We start from the raw sequence: 19,742 nt of genomic DNA on the forward strand, positions 1-19,742 counted from the left end.
CCAATCCCTCCCAGCATCAGAGTCTTTTCCAATGAGTCAACTCTTCGCATGAGGTGGCCAAAGTACTGGAGTTTCAGCTTTAGCATCATTCCCTCCAAAGAAATCCCAGGGCTGATCTCCTTTAGGATGGACTGGTTGGATCTCCTTGCAGTCCAAGGGACTCTCAAGAGTCTTCTCCAACACCACAGTTCAAAAGCATCAATTCTATGGCACTCAGCTTTCTTCACAGTCCAACTCTCACATCCATACGTGACTACTGGAAAAACCATAGCCTTGACTAGACGGAACTTAGTCGGCAAAGTAATGTCTCTGCTTTTGAATATGCTATCTAGGTTGATCATAACTTTTCTTCCAAGGAGTAAGCGTCTTTTAATTTCATGGCTGCAGTCACCATCTGCAGTGATTTGGGAGCCCCCAAAAATAAAGTCAGCCACTGTTTCCACTGTTTCCCCATCTATTTCCCATGAAGTGATGGGACCAGATGCCATGATCTTCGTTTTCTGAATGTTGAGCTTTAAGCCAACTTTTTCACTCTCCTCTTTCACTTCCATCAAGAGGCTTTTTAGTTCCTCTTCACTTTCTGCCATAAGGGTGGTGTCATCTGCATATCTGAAGTGATTGATGTTTCTCCTGGCAATCTTGATTCCAGCTTGTGCTTCCTCCAGCCCAGCGTTTCTCATGATGTCCTCTGCATAGAAGTTAAATAAGCAGGGTGACAATATACAGCCTTGACGTACTCCTTTTCCTATTTGGAACCAGTCTGTTGTTCCATGTCCAGTTCTAACTGTTGCTTCCTGACCTGCATACAGATTTCTCAAGGAAAATTCAAATGTTCTAAGTCTAAATCTCTTCATGTATTATGTATAATGAGGGAAAGGGGGGAAATAACACTTACCTCTGAGGGCTACTGAGAAGATTAATAAGATAAGATGTCAACTGCAAAGCACTATGCACTTGCAAATAACATGCCAGGTGATGAAGAGGGAAAGCATTTGGCACAGTATGGAGCTGTAGGCTGAGCCAAGCAGGTTGATATGTCCTTTGTCTGGTTTTTCATTCACTCATTCACTCATATATTCATTCATGCCTGCTAGATTCCAGAAATGACTGGAGGGGGCTTAAATGCATATAAGGCAAGAGAAAATTTAACAGTAAGTAAATAAGAAAATGGGACTAAAGGAAGAGAGAGTAGGTGAAGCTGAATGAAACTAGGAGTAAGGTAGAAAACCAGTGCTTCTAGGACTTTGGATTTTCTGAACCAGGAAAATTCTCCCGCAGACTGGGAACTGACAAAGCATGCTATCATTTTCTTTTACCAGGTAAAGACATCAAAAAACAAATCTAAAACAAGCAAACAAAAGCTCCTACCATTGATGCTCACCATCATTTCATTAAAGAAAGACTTTCGTTTGTTAATACCTACAAAGTGGGAAGAATGTGACCTCAGAACAGCCCAGTTGAGTCTTCTGAAATTATACACTGTTATTCATATTTTGTCGTGGATGGATGAAAGTTGGCACAAGCTGGCAAGGGCTTAGAATGGGTACTTGTGACTTAATACAAAATAACCTGGATACCTGCCAAGCAATGAACCCCTTGAGCCCATTTGTCAGGCCAGGGATGAAGATAAAACTAGTCACTCAAAGACAGAACAGTTATTCCCAACAGAGTCTTGAGAGAAAATACTTCCTGGATTCCTTGAAAGGGCATCACGTGAGGCACTGAATAATATCTCAGGGACTTGCCTAGTGATCCAGCGGTTAAGACTCCACATTCGCAATGCAGGGGGCTCAGGTTTGAACCCTGGATGGGAAAGTTAACCCTGCATACCGCAACTAAGACCTGGTGCAGCCAAATAAATAAAAATAAATACTTACTTAAAAAAAATATATCTCAGACTGAAAAAGGCATTTTTATAAAATGTAGCCCCCTAATATGGGCAAATGGGGTCATGCCAAAATACAATTCGATAAAATAAACTTTTCTGGATATAGTCCATGTAATACTCTTCATTTGGGTTGATCTGAGATAGGAACTGATTTTAGGGGATACAGATTTTAGAGGGCCAATGGACTGTGTATCTTTCAGAAAGTTTTCCAAAATGATCTTCTTCTTAACTAAATTTTTGACAAACACTGAATATGAATAAGTTCTCAACTGTTCCAAGGCGTTGCAATCCTTGTGCAGTATATCTGGAAATCCGATCCTGTGTTGATGATTAAACAAGGAGTCACATGCTTTAACCATCAGCTCACTTTGGGGGAGGAAGGACATAACCTCTTAGGACAGCTGACACTTGATGAGGGCACAAGGGATAAACAGAGGGAAACTTACAAAGTTTCTAACCTAAGGAAGTGTTACACAGCTGTGCAAGAGCTCACAAATGTCATGTGTTACAAGCTATTTTCATCCATTCTGCACATATTTATTGAATTCCCACTATGTGCTGAGCTCTGTTCTATGCACTGGAGATACAGCTATGAATAAAACAGAAAAGATTTTCTGCCCACATAGTGGGGGAGCCAGGTGGAAACAGTTGACAAATAAGAAATACAAGTGACTAACACAGTATATTAGAGAGTGATAAATTCTCTGAAGAAATATAAAATAGGATGAGAAGTGTGTGTATTTCTATTTTCAAAATGTTGGTCAGAGAAGGCCTCATGGAGAAGGTGGTATTTAGTTTTTAAGAAAACTTAAAAAACTATTTATTTACTTTATTTGGCTGCATCGGGTCTTCATTGCAGCACATGGGATCTTTTTATGTTGTTTCAGTGAACAGTTGCCTCTGGGCTCATGGGATCTTAGTTCCACAACTAGGGACCGAACCCACATCCCCTGCATTGGAAGGTGGATTCTTAACTACTGGACCATGAAGGAAGTCCCAAGTAGGTAGTATTTAAGCAAAGGTGAAAGAAGGTACAGTAAGTAGGGGGGCAATGTGAACATTTAAGGGAAAAGCATGACCAGCAGAGGGAATAGTGAGTGCAGAGGCTTGGTGGCATGACTGTCCCTGACAGCTTTGAGCAGCAGCAAGGCCAATATGGCTTGAACAGAGTGAATCAAGACTGGTAGCAGACCATAAAATCAGAGGTAGTGGTGTAGGGTCAGAGAGAGGGGAGGATTCCATAACGCTCCCTAAACCATTATAAAGACTTTGGCTTTTACTCTGGGAGTTCTGGGAAGCCGTGGGAGGATTCTAAGTAGAGCAGTAACATGGCTCAACTAATATTTTATCAGATTCCCTTGGCTGCTATACTGAGAATAGACTGTAGGGTGGCAAGGGCAGCAGCAAGGAGACCAGTTAGCTGGCTGCTGCATTTTCTAGGTGAGATTACACATCAAGTACCAGCAAGGTCAGAATGATTTTGGGGATCAAATGAAGTGGAACAGGGGGCGGGGGAGGGGGGGGTGTCTCACGGTGCTGGAAGTTCAGTTATCTCACCAGTCTGGGTAACATCCCTGAGATCCATAACACTGACATTTACAAAGAGATTCTCAGAGACTTAGACAAATGTAGATACAACGAAAGGTGACATGCTATTGAACACTTGCTCAGCTTTGTGTTTGATGGCCCAGGGCAGGTGGGAAGAGGGAAGCCCCAGGAAACACTGGATATAGTCAGAGAGATTTGTGGGGTGGGGCAGCTGCTTGTGAAGGGCAATGATTTAACAAGTAGGAGCAGGAGCTGAAAAGGGAAGCGGAACCAGTGCCCAGAGTTCTAGCTGCTTTGTCTATAAAAGGAGACGAGGCTCTCCCGGCAGCCACGCTGGGGCTCTAGCACGTAGCGCATGGGTTTATGCTGTCTTGTCCACTGCAAGCACGAGTTCTCAAGAATAGTAACATTTTTGTTTATTTTAATAGGTGAAATTTCAAAATCTACTTTGGTTATCTGTTCGTTTCATTTACTTTTTTACTCCACTGTGTTTTACTCATTCTCATGCCTTTGAGAAAGCAATTTCAAGGCTCTTATAGGCAAGCCAATGTAAGGTACTCTTTGATCTTGACTTCAATCCATTGCTGTGTTTATGAAGACTGTTTCTTACAGTTAATAAAGATACTTGGGCATGACTTATGTCCTGTTTAGATGCTAACAGCCATGCATCAGGTTGGCAGGATTGGCCAGCATTGGTGCTGTGATGCCACCTCCTCCCAGCTCCAGGCAGATCCTGCTTCACCATGGAGGAGCTGTTCCGGCTGAGCTCAGACTCGCCTCAGAAACGTTCTCCACCAAGGGTTCTGGGGAGCCACCACTGACCAGTGGGAGCAAGCGTCCCCAGTGGACCACCTTACTACCCCAGGTCCTGTCCAATATAATCTTAACTTCTTGCCTTTATACCAATTTTGGAAATAGACTCACTAGTTAAAAACTCTTCCCTTATTATGTATATTTAGAAGTTAGGTGAAAATATATCATAGCAATAATGAGTTTGGATTTCCAACTAATATAAACATTTAAACAAGTAACTAATAGATGTAATAATAAGGAGTATTAAAATTCTCTTTACTACATTAATCCAAGGCTTTTCATTCTAGATTTATACCTGGTTACTTTAACTTTTTTTAAAAATTATTCAAAACATTTTTTGGGGGCCACACTATATAGCACTATATGGCTTCCCTGGTAGCTCAGCTGGTAAAGACTCTGCCTCCAATGCAGGAGTCCCCGTTTCGATTCCTGGGTCGGGAAGATCCACTGGAGAAGGGAACAGCTACCCACTCAAGTATTCTGGCCTGGAGAATTCATGGACTGTATAGCCCATGTGGTCGCAAATAGTCAGACACAACTGAGTGACCTTCACATACAGAGTGTGGGATCTTGGTTCCCCAGATCAAGGATCAAATCCATGTTCCCTGCATTGGAAGCATGGAATCTTAACCACTGGACTGTCAGGCAAGTCCCATAGTTCCCTTAACTTTTTAAAAGTAAAGTTGCCTTTGTTTTCTTTTGGCTTCTGCACCTCCCACTTGATTTAGTGGTGCGTGGGTCACAATTTTCTAGAGCTCTGAAGCCATCTTAAAGCTGATATCAATGTTCTGCTCTTTGGCAATGAACAACTAAATACTGTGCAAAGGACTAAATTAGGAAAGAATCTATAGAACAAGTCCCTCCAAGATGATCCATAGCAGGATTTCAGGTGGAGAATCAGGGTTTTGAAGCAGAGTCCCGACAGTGTTTGGTCCATTCCCTACTTAGTTTTGTTATTGGTGACGCAAAGAACTACCAACCTGGGTCCCAGAGAGCTCTCTGTTGTCATCACCTAGGCCCCGTGGCCCTGGCCTCTCCCTTGACAGTGTACCAGTCCTGCTGGGAGTCTCATATCTGTGTGACAAGGGGAGAGCCGCTTCCCTCCTAGAGTGATGGCATTGGCAGATGAGAACTGAATGGTCCCTCCTACCTTTCTGCTATGCATGTGGATGCACCCTCCCTGTTCAGCAGTCTTTATCCTGCCATCCCAAGAACACCATTAGTCTCAAAGTCCCCTTTTTTATTTCTTCCATAGCTGCTAGAAATGAGTGTCAATGAGATTGATGACAGGCTCTCCTCTACTTTCTGAGATAGTGCTTTATAGCCAAAAAAAAATTGAAAATCTTTACCACATATCATAAAGGGAGTTCTGTCTCCAGGAAGCTAAAGATACTATAATAACTCTCATGATGATCCCCAGGGCAGTAACTGACCCCAGGAACTGGAAAAGTAATACAGAAATCTGCTTCTCACAAGGTTATGATCCTCCCCTAACTCAGGTTATAGGGTTAGGGAAACGGTTATTTGCCACTAAGTTGTTAATCTCTGAGCTACAACTTGTTAAACCTAATTAGCAAGGAGGAAAGGAATAGTATGAGAGACAAGGGGCCTAGGCCTGCCTCTGTCCCCCACCCCTCCCACCCCCTACCTTTGTGGCCTGATTAGCACCCCATCTGGCTGCCTACATGTACTGAAGCTTGGCTGCACTCTGGGACTTCGGATGTGGGTGGAGTGGGGGTAGAGGGAGTTAATGAGGAAAAGCAAAGGGAGGGAAGGGCAGGATAGAAGGAGTTCTGGCCAGGATGCTCTGTGTGCAGTGTCCAGTCTTGACCTGACCAAGGTAGCAAGGTAATAGTTTCAACCATCAGCTGACTGCTTATGTATGAAAGACAGTTTGGGGATGTCAATGAAATTGGATGAGTGTGCCTGTCTTGACATCTAGCACTCTGGAGGTAAGCGTGTTCAGCAGGCTGCTGCAGAGAGGGGATGAGAACTGTATGAGGAAGTTGGAGACGAAGATGGGAAATAATTATGGTGAGATCCAAGACGTAACAGTATGGTTTAACTGGTGTGTGTGTGTGTGTGTGTGTGTGTGTGTGTGTGTGTATGAGTGCTCAGTCAAGTCCAACTCTTTGCAACCCCATGGACTGTAGCCTGCCAGACTCCGCTGGTGTATCTGGTCTTATAATCTAGTGAAGAACAATTTTCATAACCCAATAAACATTCTAATCATTGTATACATCTGTATATATTCCTTATCTTAAAAAAAAAAAGATTTGAGGCTAAGTACACAAACAATTTGCATTATAATAAAGAGCGAGCTTTGTGCTATAAGAGAGCTACACAATGGCCAGAGGGAAAGTGTGTTACAAGGGGCTTTAGCTCTAGATCCCAGAACTTACTAGCTCTATGGCCCCAAGAGGCATTAACCTCTGGATTTAATCATCTCTGCCCTGAGGAGTTTTGCAAGGATTAGAGACAATACCTATAAAGTGGCTTCCACAATGCCCCAAATAGACTAGCTCCCTCAATGAATAAGAGTTACCAGTATGATGAGTTTTAAATCAAGCTGTGGATAAAAATTTGTATCTCACCCAAATAAAACTCCCTTGTATGTGAGCATCCAGAGGAACAGGATCAGGGACCATAACGTAGTCCTGATCAAAAAGACTTCTCCAAATGCCTCCTCAGCTCCTAGCAACTCACTGTTCCTGGAGGGAGAAGGAGGCAATCAGGGAGGGGAGAACCTTGAACCTGTATTTGCATCCTGAGCCTGGGTAACAATAGCTGCTGCCACTACTTGAGGCCCACGTATGTGCCACTATGCTAAGCACTTTACACACACTTTCCCGTTATATCCTCACAGTGCTCTTATAAAGTGTGTATTGGTCCCATTTAACAGGTAAAAAGAATGGAGACCAGAGGTCTAGCAGCTTGCCTTAGCCAAACTGAGTGGTGGAGTTGGAATGTGGGTTCACATCCAACCCTGCAGCTCGAATTCAGCTACTTCCCTAAAGTCAGCTTGCAGCTACACTAAGCAAAAAATCCTGAAAGATGTCGCCCCCTTCCGTTGCCGCCCAGCCCCCTCTCATCTACCCCACGACCATCCTTCTCTTCTTCCTACCTTTCCCTCTCTGCTCAGTTCCCCACTTGCCTCAGATCGCTGCCGCTGCCGCTGCCGCTGCCGCCGTGGGGCGTGAAATTTACTTGGTAAGACAGGGATTTAGGAGGTTTGCCTGTTTCCTGAACCCTGCCATCTCCTAACCCTAGGAGCCTGCTTTCTCAGACGTCTTACATCTCCCTGGTGTCTGTCCTTACACTCTACAAGGCCGCCGAGAACTAACTTCCCCAAACCTGACTCGAGGGTGGGCTCACGGAGGGATGTGTGTGTGTGTGTGTGTGTGTGTGTGTGTGTGTGTAAGAGAGAGAGAGACAGACAAATAAAGGGTATGTGTGAGAGAGAGTAGGCACACGGAGGGGGTGTGTGTGTTTGTGTGTGTGGAGGGGTGTGTGTGTCTGTGTGGAAGGGTGCGTGTGTGTGTGTGTGTGGAGGGGTGTGTGTGTCTGTGTGGAGGGGTGCGTGTGTGTGGAGGGGTGTGTGTGTGTGTGTGGAGGGGTGCGTGTGTGTGTGTGTGGAGGGGTGCGTGTGTGTGTGTGGAGGGGTGTGTGTGTGTGTGTGGTGTGTGTGTGTGTGGAGGTGTGTGTGTGTGTGTGTGTGTGTGTGTGTGAGGGAGGGAGGGAGAGATAAAGGGGGTGTGTGTGAGTGCGCGCGCGCGCTCTGGACCATCAGGGAGGGGAAAAGCTCTCGGCAGTCTAGCCCCTGCGTCATTCCGCAGTTGTTCGGAAATGGGTTCACGGGTGTTTAACAGGAAAAGACACTTCAGCTGTTCCCTGATTCCTTGATTCAGCCCCAGAGGATGCCCGTGCCTCAATGCACTCCCTGACCTGGACGGGAAGAAGGGGTAATGTCGGGAAGAGCCTCCAGGAGGCTTGGCCACCTTCCTGTGTTGTGTGCAGTTTTCACCCTGTCCGTTTCGGAGAGAGGAGGCGAGGCTACCGCAGGGCAGTGAAGAGCGGGCTGGCAGTGCCACCTGCTGAGAGCCCCGCAGGCCCGGAGCGCGGCTGGCAGTGCCACCTGCTATAAATAGGCTGCTAAGCACAGGGTTGGACCGCACATCCCTCCTCGAGGGCCTTAATCAGGCGCGGGGTTCCGCGTCCCCGGAGCCCAGGGTATTCGTCTGGCCAAGACCCTGCTCCGGGGCTGGGTGGGGCGGCGCCCCGACACCCTCTCGGGGCTGAGGCTGGCTGCCCGGGAGCAGGTTGAGGATGGACCGTTCGGGAAGGGAGAGACGGGGAGGGGAGGGAGACGGCGGTGGACTGCACTGCAGCAGCTGTTGCCCGCGAGTGACTCGCCCGTCTCGGCCATGCCGCTCGAGCAGAGTCACACGGCGCTGGGGGGCGGGAGGGCGCATCGCGTCCCCCTCTTAGGTCCCTGGGGACCGAGTTGGGAGATCCCGGGTTCAGCCCTCCCCTCGCCTCCCCCGCGCTCGCCCTGCCGGGGAGGAGGAAACGCGAGCCGCGCGCAGACACCTCCTCCTCCGCCGCCGCCGCCGCTGCCGCTGCCGGCGTTCCTGCGCCTCGGTGCCTGTTGCTGCCGCCGCCGCCGCCGCCGCGGGACCCGCCGCGTCCTCCGCCGCCTGGAGAAGAGGCGGGAGCCTTGCCTGTCTCCGCAGCTGGAAGAGAGCAGCCTGCCAGCCACGATGCGCGCCCCGCCTGCCCAGGCCGTCCCCGGGCTACCCCCGAACACCTGCGCGCCCCGGCCGGGTTCCGGGCTCTGAGCGCGCCGCGGCACAGGTAGGCGCTGCCCGGGGCCTCGCCCACGCCACCCCGCCGCCTCCTCCCGGGGCATCCCGGCAGTCCCCTACCCCTTGCCGGCCCCTGCGCTCCGCGCCGGCGGAAAAGCTGGGATCGGGCGCTCCAGGGGCGTTCCTGCTGTCCTTTTCGCGCAGAGGGTGTCTCGGGAGAGGAAGTTTATTGCCACCTCGTTGTCCCCGAGTTGGACGAAAGCGAAACCTTCAGGTTCAGAGCGACCCGGGAGCTCCCGCAGGCACCCTCCCTTTGCCCCTCCCTCCGCTCCTGCTCGCTGTCTTCGCATCTCCGTCCTCGCCCCTCCCGCCAAATATCTCTAGGGCTAATGTGTTTGTAAGTTGACCAAACTTACAAACGGTCAGAGTGACCCCAGGGCGGTCAGAGTGACCCCAGGCCACCCTTTAAAAGTTCAGGGTACTTCGCAGTAGCAACTTGGCAGCTCCACCAGCGCGCGCAACATTTCTTTCTACGGGCACATCCTGTACCAGTCATTTTGAAACCCTGCTTAATTGTTTCTAGCAGCTTCCTGATCTGTCTGTGATTATGAGACCCCTCTAACTTCGCCACGAGTTGTTGTTATGGGCGTAAGGTGTGTGTGTGTGTTTAAAAGAGATATCATTTTCTTTGAAGTCCACCTAGAGGCGGCTTTACGTGTGGCTATTTCATTTAAAATAGATTATTCTCTGGAAGTTACTTAAAAAGGAAAAGAAATCGAAAGTGATGATTGTTCCTCCCACCAAACAGTTTGATTCTGAGTGCCCTGCATGAATTAATGGGTATTCATTCACTTCGTATATCGCTCATTCTTCCTTTTAGATAATTGGGTGATTTTACTTACTGATAGTATATAATCAGACTTTGAAAGAGCATTTTTAAATTACCTATTAAAATTATTTTTTTTGTTGTTGTTAAAATTATTTTTATTGGTGTATAATTGCTTTACAATGTTGTGTTAGTTTCTGCTTTACAGCAAAGTTAATAAAAGTGACCTGGCTTAAATAGGTCACATCTAGGAAACTTAGCTATCTCTAGAAGTCCAAACGTCTAAACCTTTTGCTCTGTGCTTAAACTGAACTGCAGAGTTCTTGATTTAAAAAAAAAAAAAAAAAATCCCTTCTTTGGAACAACTGCAGTTCCTTCTCCTCCAAAGACTGGAGATGAGGTTGGTAGGAGATTGAAGACTGGAGATGAGATTGGTAGGAGTAGAAGCATGGCCACCTCTGGATTTTGTTGTGCTTTGGGAACCTGCTGTGGGTGGGAGAGGTTGGCCTGAGGAGTGAACAGGAGAGTGGTTTTAAGGGGCTGGGAATCCGCCTTGCATGACAACTCTTTATGTTTCTGAACACATGATGTTCTATTACCATCTTGGTTAGAGATCCCGGAAGCAGCTGGGTTCCACACGATTTTGTAGAGCTGAGGTGGCTTCTCTTGCTTGGGGAGGAAGTGTGTCTCCTGCTTAGCTCCAACTTGATGGACATGAGTTTGTGCAAGCTCTGAGAGTTGATGATGGACAGAGAAGCCTGGCATGCTGCAATCCATGGGGTCACAAAGAGCTGGACATGACTGAGGGACTGAACTGAACAGCTCTTTCCTGGGAACCTTGAAGACTGTCTTAAGAAATAAGGACATTGAATGAAAAAGTTTGTATAAAATAGGATTGACTGCTTTTGTGAACAGATATTTTATAATTGTTTCAAGTGGAAGGCTGTGGCAGTCTCGAATCTGCCTGCTTTTTTTTTTTTTTTTCCTAACAAGGTATAGGGAAATAAGGCCATAAAAAGTGCTTGCTCTCCACATTTCTCTATCATATCCTGTTGATAAAGCCTGAGCTAGTGGATAGTGAGTGCAGCTGTGAATTAAAGGGCACTGTGTGAAATGTTTAGGGGAGATTTCCTGAGGTGAAGACAGTGCAGTATCCTGAGACCACAGTATCAATTGAGTCCAAAGAAATATAAAAGGGACTAAGTGTGGCTCAAAGCAGTGCTGGAAATGATCAAACAATCATTAAAATAAATGCCTTTCTGTGGACTTGTCCAGCCACTGGCAGACCAGTAAAACAGGGAAAAAATTCACTGATGTAGTTATAAATGATTAGCATATTAGCATCAAAATAAAGTTTTGCAAATGGAACTCTGCTTAGTCTGCCTTTATCTTTCCCCCTGAGAGCTCTGGAGATTTCTCCTCTGTCTATGGTCATATTTCTGGTTTGGTGCAGCCATGTCACTGTTGGCCTTTTGTCCCATATGACGTTGTCATGGTACCAGATGTTTCAGGAAGAAGAGGGCAACTCTGAAGAAATTATTTGGCTTGCCCCACTTCCCTTATCATCCAGCCGTTGACAGTCTCTGTGTCCTACTTCCCAGGACACAGGAAGTGTCATCTGAAGACACCCTAGAAGGTGACCTTCACCGGAAGGGCCACAGTAGCAACCAGGTGTACCCCTGTGCACAGCCAGGTACTGGTGGGTGGCACCTTTCTGTCCCAGATCTTGTGGGAGCTTCTAGGATGTACCACTGGCAGGCAGTATGCCATGTACCTGTTCCCCAGCATCTTCATTCACGATGGTGCCCAGAGTGGGGATGCTGCTTGCAGATTCCATCTTTGAATATGCTTTTAATTTTATCTCACCAAATGGCAACTCTTCAGGCCCTTTTACTGTCCTCACAGCATTTGTCTGAGGGTCCCCAGTCCCCACTCTTCAGATTCTCCAGGTGATCTAGCGTGTGTATCAGCCCACTTGGGGGCTTACATAGGTGTGCTCATGGGTGGGTACCCTGGCATAGTTTCCTTTGACCTTTTTCTTGTCTGCTGTGCTGCTCTTCTCAAATTTAATAGCCTCATTCATCCCCACACTTGATTTATCTTCCTTCCAGGCCCTCTTCTCTCCTTGGTCATTAAAACTTGGAGAAGTAAAATCTGTTCATTAAAATGGCTGTGAGTCCACTCAGAAACCAAGGAGTGTTAGGTTTGTATCCCTTTGGTGATGGCAAAGGATTTAGGTTTTCAGTACAGATTATGAACACCTTTGCTGACTTTTATTTTCATTGCTTGCTTTCCACATTTGAATAAAAATATTTTTAAAACAGATTCTTCTCAAAATATATGAAGTTTTCCATTTTCAGGGGTTTTGACATTTTCAGGCCAAGATTTCCGTTCGATGGATTCTTAGATTTAAGATCAGTGTGTTCCTGTTCAGGTTTCAGATGTTTAGAAAATGATTGGTCATATTGGGGCCGTGTGAAATGTTCTTGACACTTAGGTTTCAGTGAAGCTGTGCAGAATGTAGGAAATATGTTTTAGTACCAGCAAAGATGCATTTAATTTTGAGTGTGCCTGTTTCCTTTGAGACAAGAAGCAGCTATTTTTTGTTCTTAAAAAGATGTACCCATTTAACAACACATTTTATATACACACACACACACACACACACACATAATCAGTGAATCTAAAGCTCTAAAGAGGGGACCTATGGGTTAGTTGTCAAACTTAATGAATCTGTGCGTGTAAAGTGCTTAGAACAATGCTTGGTAGTAGGCACACAATGTATATTGCTTACGGTATGATTATATTGGCTTGTTTTACAGTTTGAGCATGTCATCTGGACACTAGATTTAGGTTGCAATGCATGCATGCTCAGTCATTCAGTCATGTTTGACTCTTTGCACCCCCATGGACTGTAGCCCTCCAGGTTCCTCTGTCCGTGGGATTCTCCTGGCAAGAATCCTGGAGTGGGTTGCCGTTTCCTTCTCCAGGAGCTCTTCCCAACCCAGAGACTGAACCCGAGTCTCCTGTGGCTCCTGCATTGACAGGCAGACTCTTTACCACTGAGCCACCTGGAAAGTCCTTAGATTTAGGTTACTAATGTAAAATTTAGGTAGAAAAAAACCCTGCTCGTCTACTAGAATGATAGTTTAGTGTTACTTGCATCTGGAGATACTGTCAGATTGCAAAGAACAGAAATTTGGGCACATGGGAGGTCTGGATTCAAATCCTGCCTTCCTTATTTACTAGCTAGAGGACATTTATATAAAATGGGGATGATGAAAAGACTTGTGGGAGCTGTAAGAACACAGAAGAGCATATGTGTAATATCCAATACTAGTTAATAGGTAATACTGACTCTGGAGTGGAAAGACCTGGGTCTGAATCCTGCTTCTGCCACTTGCTGCTAATATGACCTTGGGCAAGTGACCTCACTTCTCTGTGCCAGCAACTTCCTTAACGTCTCTCATCATTAAACTGGAGCCGATAATGATAATTATAATCCATAATAGTTCTTATTCAGATATGGTAATAACGGTCTTTATTGGTCAGGGCTATTGTGAGTGCAAAACCTGTTAACAGACTCACAGGTAAGTGTAATTATGTGTTAACAGTTGACTCTATTACTTTTAGGAGAATAACTTACAGCAGCCATGCAGGAGGGAAGGTTAGACATAACCCCTAGAGGCCAACTGGGACGATCCCACCCCACCCTTTTATCCTGGGCAATACCGTGGAAGAGAATACAGGAAGTGACAGTGACATTCTAAAGGACTAGGCTTGAATTAGCTCTGATTTATATAGGAAGGAAGTCATTCAAAACAGCATTGTTTTATGTGTCAAGCCAGAGAGGCAAAGCCAGGTGCTGGAGCGTCCACGATGAAGTAAAGGTTAGAACCACTAGCTCCAGGAGCCATTCAGTGAAATAGCCGTGCTGGTGAAATAGCCAACTGCTTCAAAGACTTTGGGGAGCCTCAAGCAGTTCTTGAGTGAGTAACACACTTCTCCGATTGAGTGGGATTCTGTGCAGGAAATGGACAAATAGCCGAGCCAAGCCAGTGATCTCACTGCATGCGATTATTCAAGTGGCAGAATAATCCTGTTCAGCTGCAAGCTACTCCATCTAGAGTAAAGAACAGAAGGAAAAAAAAAAATGTCATTGATTCTCACAGGGAAATGAGTGTCCTTGGGGGTTTCCTGTCTCTCCGGCAGGTCCCTGACAGCTAATCAGTATTGACTGGTTCCTAACCTGGCCTGGAGCTAGAAGCTTCCAATAGCCATCCCTTCATCCATCTATCTCACTCTCCTCCCCTCCCACCAACATCTGAGAAGGTAGGGGCTGCAGTGTATGGCTGGTTACTGGAAAGTCCCCATCCTACTCCTTGTGGTTTACTGGGAGGGAGGGAGTGGATGGGTGCTGGGAAGAGAGGGGGCTCCCAACGGCAGCCAGCTAACTCCCACCATCCCCTTTCTCGCTTCCTGATCAATAAATCCCAGGCTGTCTTCATGTACCTCTCCCACATTTATATTCCTGAAGGGAAGAGCGGAGCAGCTTTCTATCCCCACACAGTCTCAGGGACATTTGGTATTTTACATTATGAAAATGAGATTCACCAGATTTTCGAGACAGAAGAAAACTTGGGGATGGTCTTGTTCCATCCTTTTGTAAGAGTAAACTTGAGATTTGGAAAAGAAATTTGTTTTCTCAACCTCACACTTGAAAGTGTTTTTGTAAGAAAAGAGGTTCTTTGCCATACTTGGAAGGGAGTCAGGGACTTGTATTGTCCTAATTCTGTCACCAAACTTGGACAAACCATTTAGCTTCTTCAGTTTCCTCATTTCCTACATGTAAGAAAGAAATTTGAGTGGCTTTAAAGGACCTTTCTAGCTTTAAAATTTTGTGATTTTAGATACATGCTTCCAGGGATATTTATCATGGCAGGACTCAATAACAAGGTTATTGGAACTCTTCTGATAAAAGAATGTCTTTGTGTTTTGGGTCCCACCATGGTTAATGGGTTGTGGTGGGCAGGAGTTGTTGTAGAATGCAGAAGATCTCGGGGAGGGGTAGAACTTCTGCACAGATGACTGCTATCCAGAACATGACTAACAGACCAGAGTATCTCTGAGATATGGAGCACAGGAGACTTCCTGGAATAGATGGTTCTCCCTGGGCCCTCAAGGATGGTCACAGGTTACATGCATATGATGTGGACTGAGATGGCTTAAAAATAATCTGATGGTTTGTTAGGATTGAATGGTTCTTCTGTTTTATGTAACTTTTCATTGAACATTAGTTATTCACTGAATCTAAGTTACCATGAATCTTATGTCAGCAGAATCTGAATTACTTATAAATAATTAGGACTCTGTCTGAAGTAGAACTTACGATTTGATAGTTTATTGACAGTGTTAAGGTGTTAAGGTCCAGTCTATTTTTTACAGAGAAACTAAGATGTGCCCCACCTGGTTGAAAAGTGAAAACCTGAGGCATCCAGATAGTTTTGACAGTGAAATTGCAGGACCAATTTGATGACTATTTACCAAATGATTGAAATGACTAAATTCTGTAATTTTTTTGCTTTATGCTTGTATTCCCTTAAAAGAAAACTGAAAGTAATTCTGCTACACTGGTTGCTACCATATTAATAACTGCCTCATCTACTCTCATTGATAGATCTTGGGTCTATCCTTTGTAATAATTCTAGTCACTTTCTTTAAACATGTCTTGGGATTAGCAGCTGTCAACAGTTAGAACTTGAAGAGATTCAGTTACAGGAGTGGAAGCTGAGCCAGACATTTAATGCCACTTTCACCTGTAAGTGAGAGAAATAAAAAAAGGAGAGACCTTTATTAATGGGGTTATATGAGCTTTAAGTCTGTTTTCATCATCAAGAGAAGCTTTACTTTAAAAGAAAAGAGATAGAGAATACACTATTATGAAATACATTAGCGCTCTAAATAAAATATGGGCTTATTTCTAAACTTTGGAACATCTAAAATTAAAAAATTAGCTTTTAACCATGTTCAAATTAATTATAAAAATTCATTCTTTGGATATATGCATATATGTCACAAAGTAAACATAGAGTAAAGAGAATAGACTTCAGTTGTAGTTCAGAAATGGTTTAGAATTTGAATACTGATTTCAGAAACCCCAAACCTTATGAGCTTAAGATGCTTACAGACTTGTTTAGGGACACCTATTCAAACTTTTAAAATAAATATGATGTTTAGGTACAGAGTGCAGCAGGACATCGTGATGGCTGCCCTGAATCACCATGGATGAAAGAGGCGACAGTTGCTTGAACTAGGACTTGTCTATGAGTTGGGATTAGGTTAGAGGACAAGAGTGGGGTCACTGGAAGAGTCTCCTTGGGTTGTCAATGATCCTATTTTTTCATTTCATTGAGAGAGTCTCCTTGGGTTGTCCATGATGCTATTTTGTGAGCAGAGGTACCAAATGCTTTGTTCTAGACCACCTTTTCTATTGTTTTCAATAGCAAACAGCCAAAGAAGATAGAAATAGTGTCCCTCTCCAGAAGATACTCTAGAATTTAAGGACAGACATGCTTACTCCTTATTATAAAATATTCAGGCTTCCAAATCTCAGGTGCCTCTCCTGTAACCCACTGTGGATACAGATGTCACCTGGCCTGTGGGAACTGAAGGTCAGGGAACCAGCCACAGTGCTGCCTCTCTGGCTACTGCTATTGCTCTGAGTAATGAATTGTCCTTTGTCTGACCTGGGAGTCTCATGTCCTCTATCAGGAGGCTAACTTGTGGCAGGCTGACTTGTAAGTTTGCAAGCAGGGTAAACTCTCAGGCTGTCTACAGTTCGTGACAGGTATTATGTTCCTGACAGAGAGAACAGTATGCACTGTGGCACAGAGGCATGAGAAATCCCATCGCATATGGGGAACCGTGTCTAGTTACTTATCTTCAGAGCCAAAAGTTGCATGTGCCTATGCGTGCGTGCTCAGTCTCTCAGTTATGTCTGACTCTTTGCAACCCCATGGACTGTAGCCCACCAGGCTCCTCTGTCCATGGAATTTTCCAGGCAAGAATACTGTAACTAGTTGCCAGTTTCTACTCCAGGGGATCTTCCCAACCCAGGGACTGAACCTGCATCTCTTGTGTCTCTTGCATTGGCAGGTGGATTCTTTACCACTGCACCACCTGGAAAGCTCCCAAAACTGCATTTTAGAGGAGTATATGTGGTTGGAGATATGGAAAGGACCAGATTCTGAAGAGATCCTATATGCCATGTCAAAGAGTAGATTTTATGGGGGCTGTGATTAAGGATTTAGCAGAGGAGTGATATGATCAATTTTATGTGTTGGTTGAGTTACTCTAAGAAATACATGAAGGCAGGATTGAGTGTGGGGGCACCCTTTCTCCAGTTGAGAAAAAAAGTAAGATTTATTTAGATGTAAAGTCAGTTAAGAAGCAGTAATAGAGTAAAGAAGGGATTTGAATGACTGTCTTAGTTTATTCAGGCTGCTGTCAGCAAATATCACAGACTGGGTAATCTATAAACAATGGAAACTTATTTCTTACAGTTCTGGAGGACGGGAAGCCCAAGATCAAGGTGCTGGCAGATTCAGAATCTTGTGATGGCTTCCTAGTTCATAGACTGCTCTCTTTTCCCTGTGTCCTCACATGGTAGAAGTGGAAAGAGAGCTCTCTAGGTCTCTTATAAGGGCACTCAGTTCAGTTCAGTTCAGTTCAGTTCATTTGCTCAGTCGTGTCTGACTCTTTGCGACCCCATGAACCGCAGCATGCCAGGCCTCCCTGTCCATCACCATCTCCCAGAGTTCACTCAAACTCACGTCCCTCTAGTCGGTGATGCCATCCAGCATCTCATCCTCTGTCGTCCCCTTCTCCTCCTGCCCCCAATCCCTCCCAGCATCAGAGTCTTTTCCAATGAGTCAACTCTTCGCATGAGGTGGCCAAAGTACTGGAGTTTCAGCTTCAGCATCATTCCCTCCAAAGAAATCCCAGGGTTGATCTCCTTCAGAATGGACTGGTTGGATCTCCTTGCAGTCCAGGGGACTTTCAAGAGTCTTCTCCAACACCACAGTTCAAAAGCATCAATTCTTCAGCGTTCAGCCTTCTTCACAGTCCAACTCTCACATCCATACATGACCACAGGAAAAACCATAGCCTTGACTAGACGGACCTTAGTCGGCAAAGTAATGTCTCTGCTTTTGAATATGCTATCTAGGTTGGTCATAACTTTTCTTCCAAGGAGTAAGCTAGGATATATCAAATGTGGTTGTTGAAAGTCACCCATAGACAAGGGAAAATTACCCCTTGAGTGAGTTTGAGTCTCATACAAAAAACACCCTCTACTGATGAGAAGAGACCTGAATGAAACAAAATATTTGTGATGGTGTTTAGAACGGAATAGTCACCAAGTATGTGTTAGTGGAATTTGAATTCATGATTCGGAACCTCTGGGCTACATCGGGGAGAGCCTTTGAAAATTAAGGGGTATCATAAGTGATAAGGTCAGTTGTTGAAAACTGGTCTGGTTCAATAGACTGTCATGATAGATAGCTGACTCTTTTCTTGCAAGATTACTTGGGAGAGCCACCAGTACTGAATTTAGTCATCTTAAAAAAATGTCTTGTAATGTACTTTAAATAATACAGCAGGGTTTAAAGCCGTCCAAGCAGCACTATATTACTTTCTATGGAGCTGGCCTCTGTTGGCTCTCTGAGGCTTGAGTTTAACAGGAGTCTCCCGTTGGGAGCTTTGTAACCCGTAGTGAGTGTGACAGTTACAGCATTTTTAGGTTTTATATGTAATACAATTTAAAGAAAGCTCTTTCTAGGCAGAGCAGCTTATTTGAGCTAATATCCATTTCTTTGTCTATTTGGGTTTCAGACTCTCAAGCGCTGAAATAATCTCTTTGAAAGTAGCTATTGCCATGACTTCATTAAATTCTAATGCCTCTGTTTTTCTCCCACAGGATTCAGAAGCATGTGAAATAGATTGCTTGGTCTAAAATAGAAAAACAGTGGCAACGTTTTGCTGAGTTTCCAGACCTTTCCCAACATGGAACCAATAACCTTCACAGCAAGGAAACACCCATTCCCTAATGAGGTCTCGGTGGACTTCGGCCTCCAGCTGGTGGGCTCCTTGCCTGTACATTCTCTGACTACCATGCCCATGCTGCCGTGGGTGGTGGCAGAGGTGCGAAGGCTCAGTGGGCAGTCTTCCAAAAAGGAGCCTGGCACCAAGCCAGTCCGCCTTTGTGTTTCGCCCTCTGGATTGAGATGTGAGCCTGAGCCAGGAAAAAGTCAACAATGGGATCCATTGATCTGTTCCAGCATCTTCGAGTGTAAGCCTCAACGAGTTCACAAACTGATTCACAATAGTCACGACCCAAGTTATTTTGCTTGTCTGATTAAAAATGATGCAGCCAATCAGCAGAGTATCTGCTATGTGTTCAAAGCCGATGATCAAACAAAAGTAAGTGGAGGTGGAGATTTAAAAAATGGGTGTGGCTGGAAGGTCTTTGGTGTATGGGGTTAGAGCATTTACGTGTACTAGAATTAATAAGGAACTAATGCTGCAGTTATACAAGATTATTTCACTGGATTTTGGTTTATGGGGATGGTTTCTTTATAATCTCTAAGATCATTTGATAATAGATATTTTATTAAAATGAGAAGTTTATGAGTTCAAAAATTCAACAGAGAAATCTTTCGAAACGTATACAGAAGAGCTGAACTACTGGGATTCAGATCATTTAAGATGTGTGTCCTGAAGCAGTGCTTCTCAAGCGGAAATGTGCCCATGAATGACCTGGGGAATGCAGACTATGATCCAGTAGGTCTGAGATGGACCCTGA

General features: G+C 44.9%; 1 protein-coding gene across 5 annotated transcripts in view; it reads left to right on the forward strand.

Annotated features, from left to right (window-relative positions):
• The first annotated feature begins 8,662 nt into the window (after positions 1-8,662).
• The window catches only part of TBC1D1 (TBC1 domain family member 1), a 230,926-nt gene continuing 219,846 nt past the window's right edge, over positions 8,663-19,742 (forward strand). For all 5 annotated transcript variants that reach the window (XM_040238003.1, XM_040238005.1, XM_040238007.1 and 2 more), the window contains exons 1-2: positions 8,663-9,103; positions 18,858-19,360. In XM_040238003.1, the coding sequence (XP_040093937.1) occupies positions 18,944-19,360 (417 nt within the window). In that variant the 5' untranslated portion in view covers positions 8,663-9,103; positions 18,858-18,943. The remainder of the gene's footprint in view (positions 9,104-18,857; positions 19,361-19,742) is intronic.

This window comes from Oryx dammah, unplaced genomic scaffold, assembly GCF_014754425.2.
Source record: "Oryx dammah isolate SB20612 unplaced genomic scaffold, SCBI_Odam_1.1 HiC_scaffold_3, whole genome shotgun sequence".
In the NCBI taxonomy this organism is placed as follows: Eukaryota; Metazoa; Chordata; class Mammalia; order Artiodactyla; family Bovidae; genus Oryx; species Oryx dammah.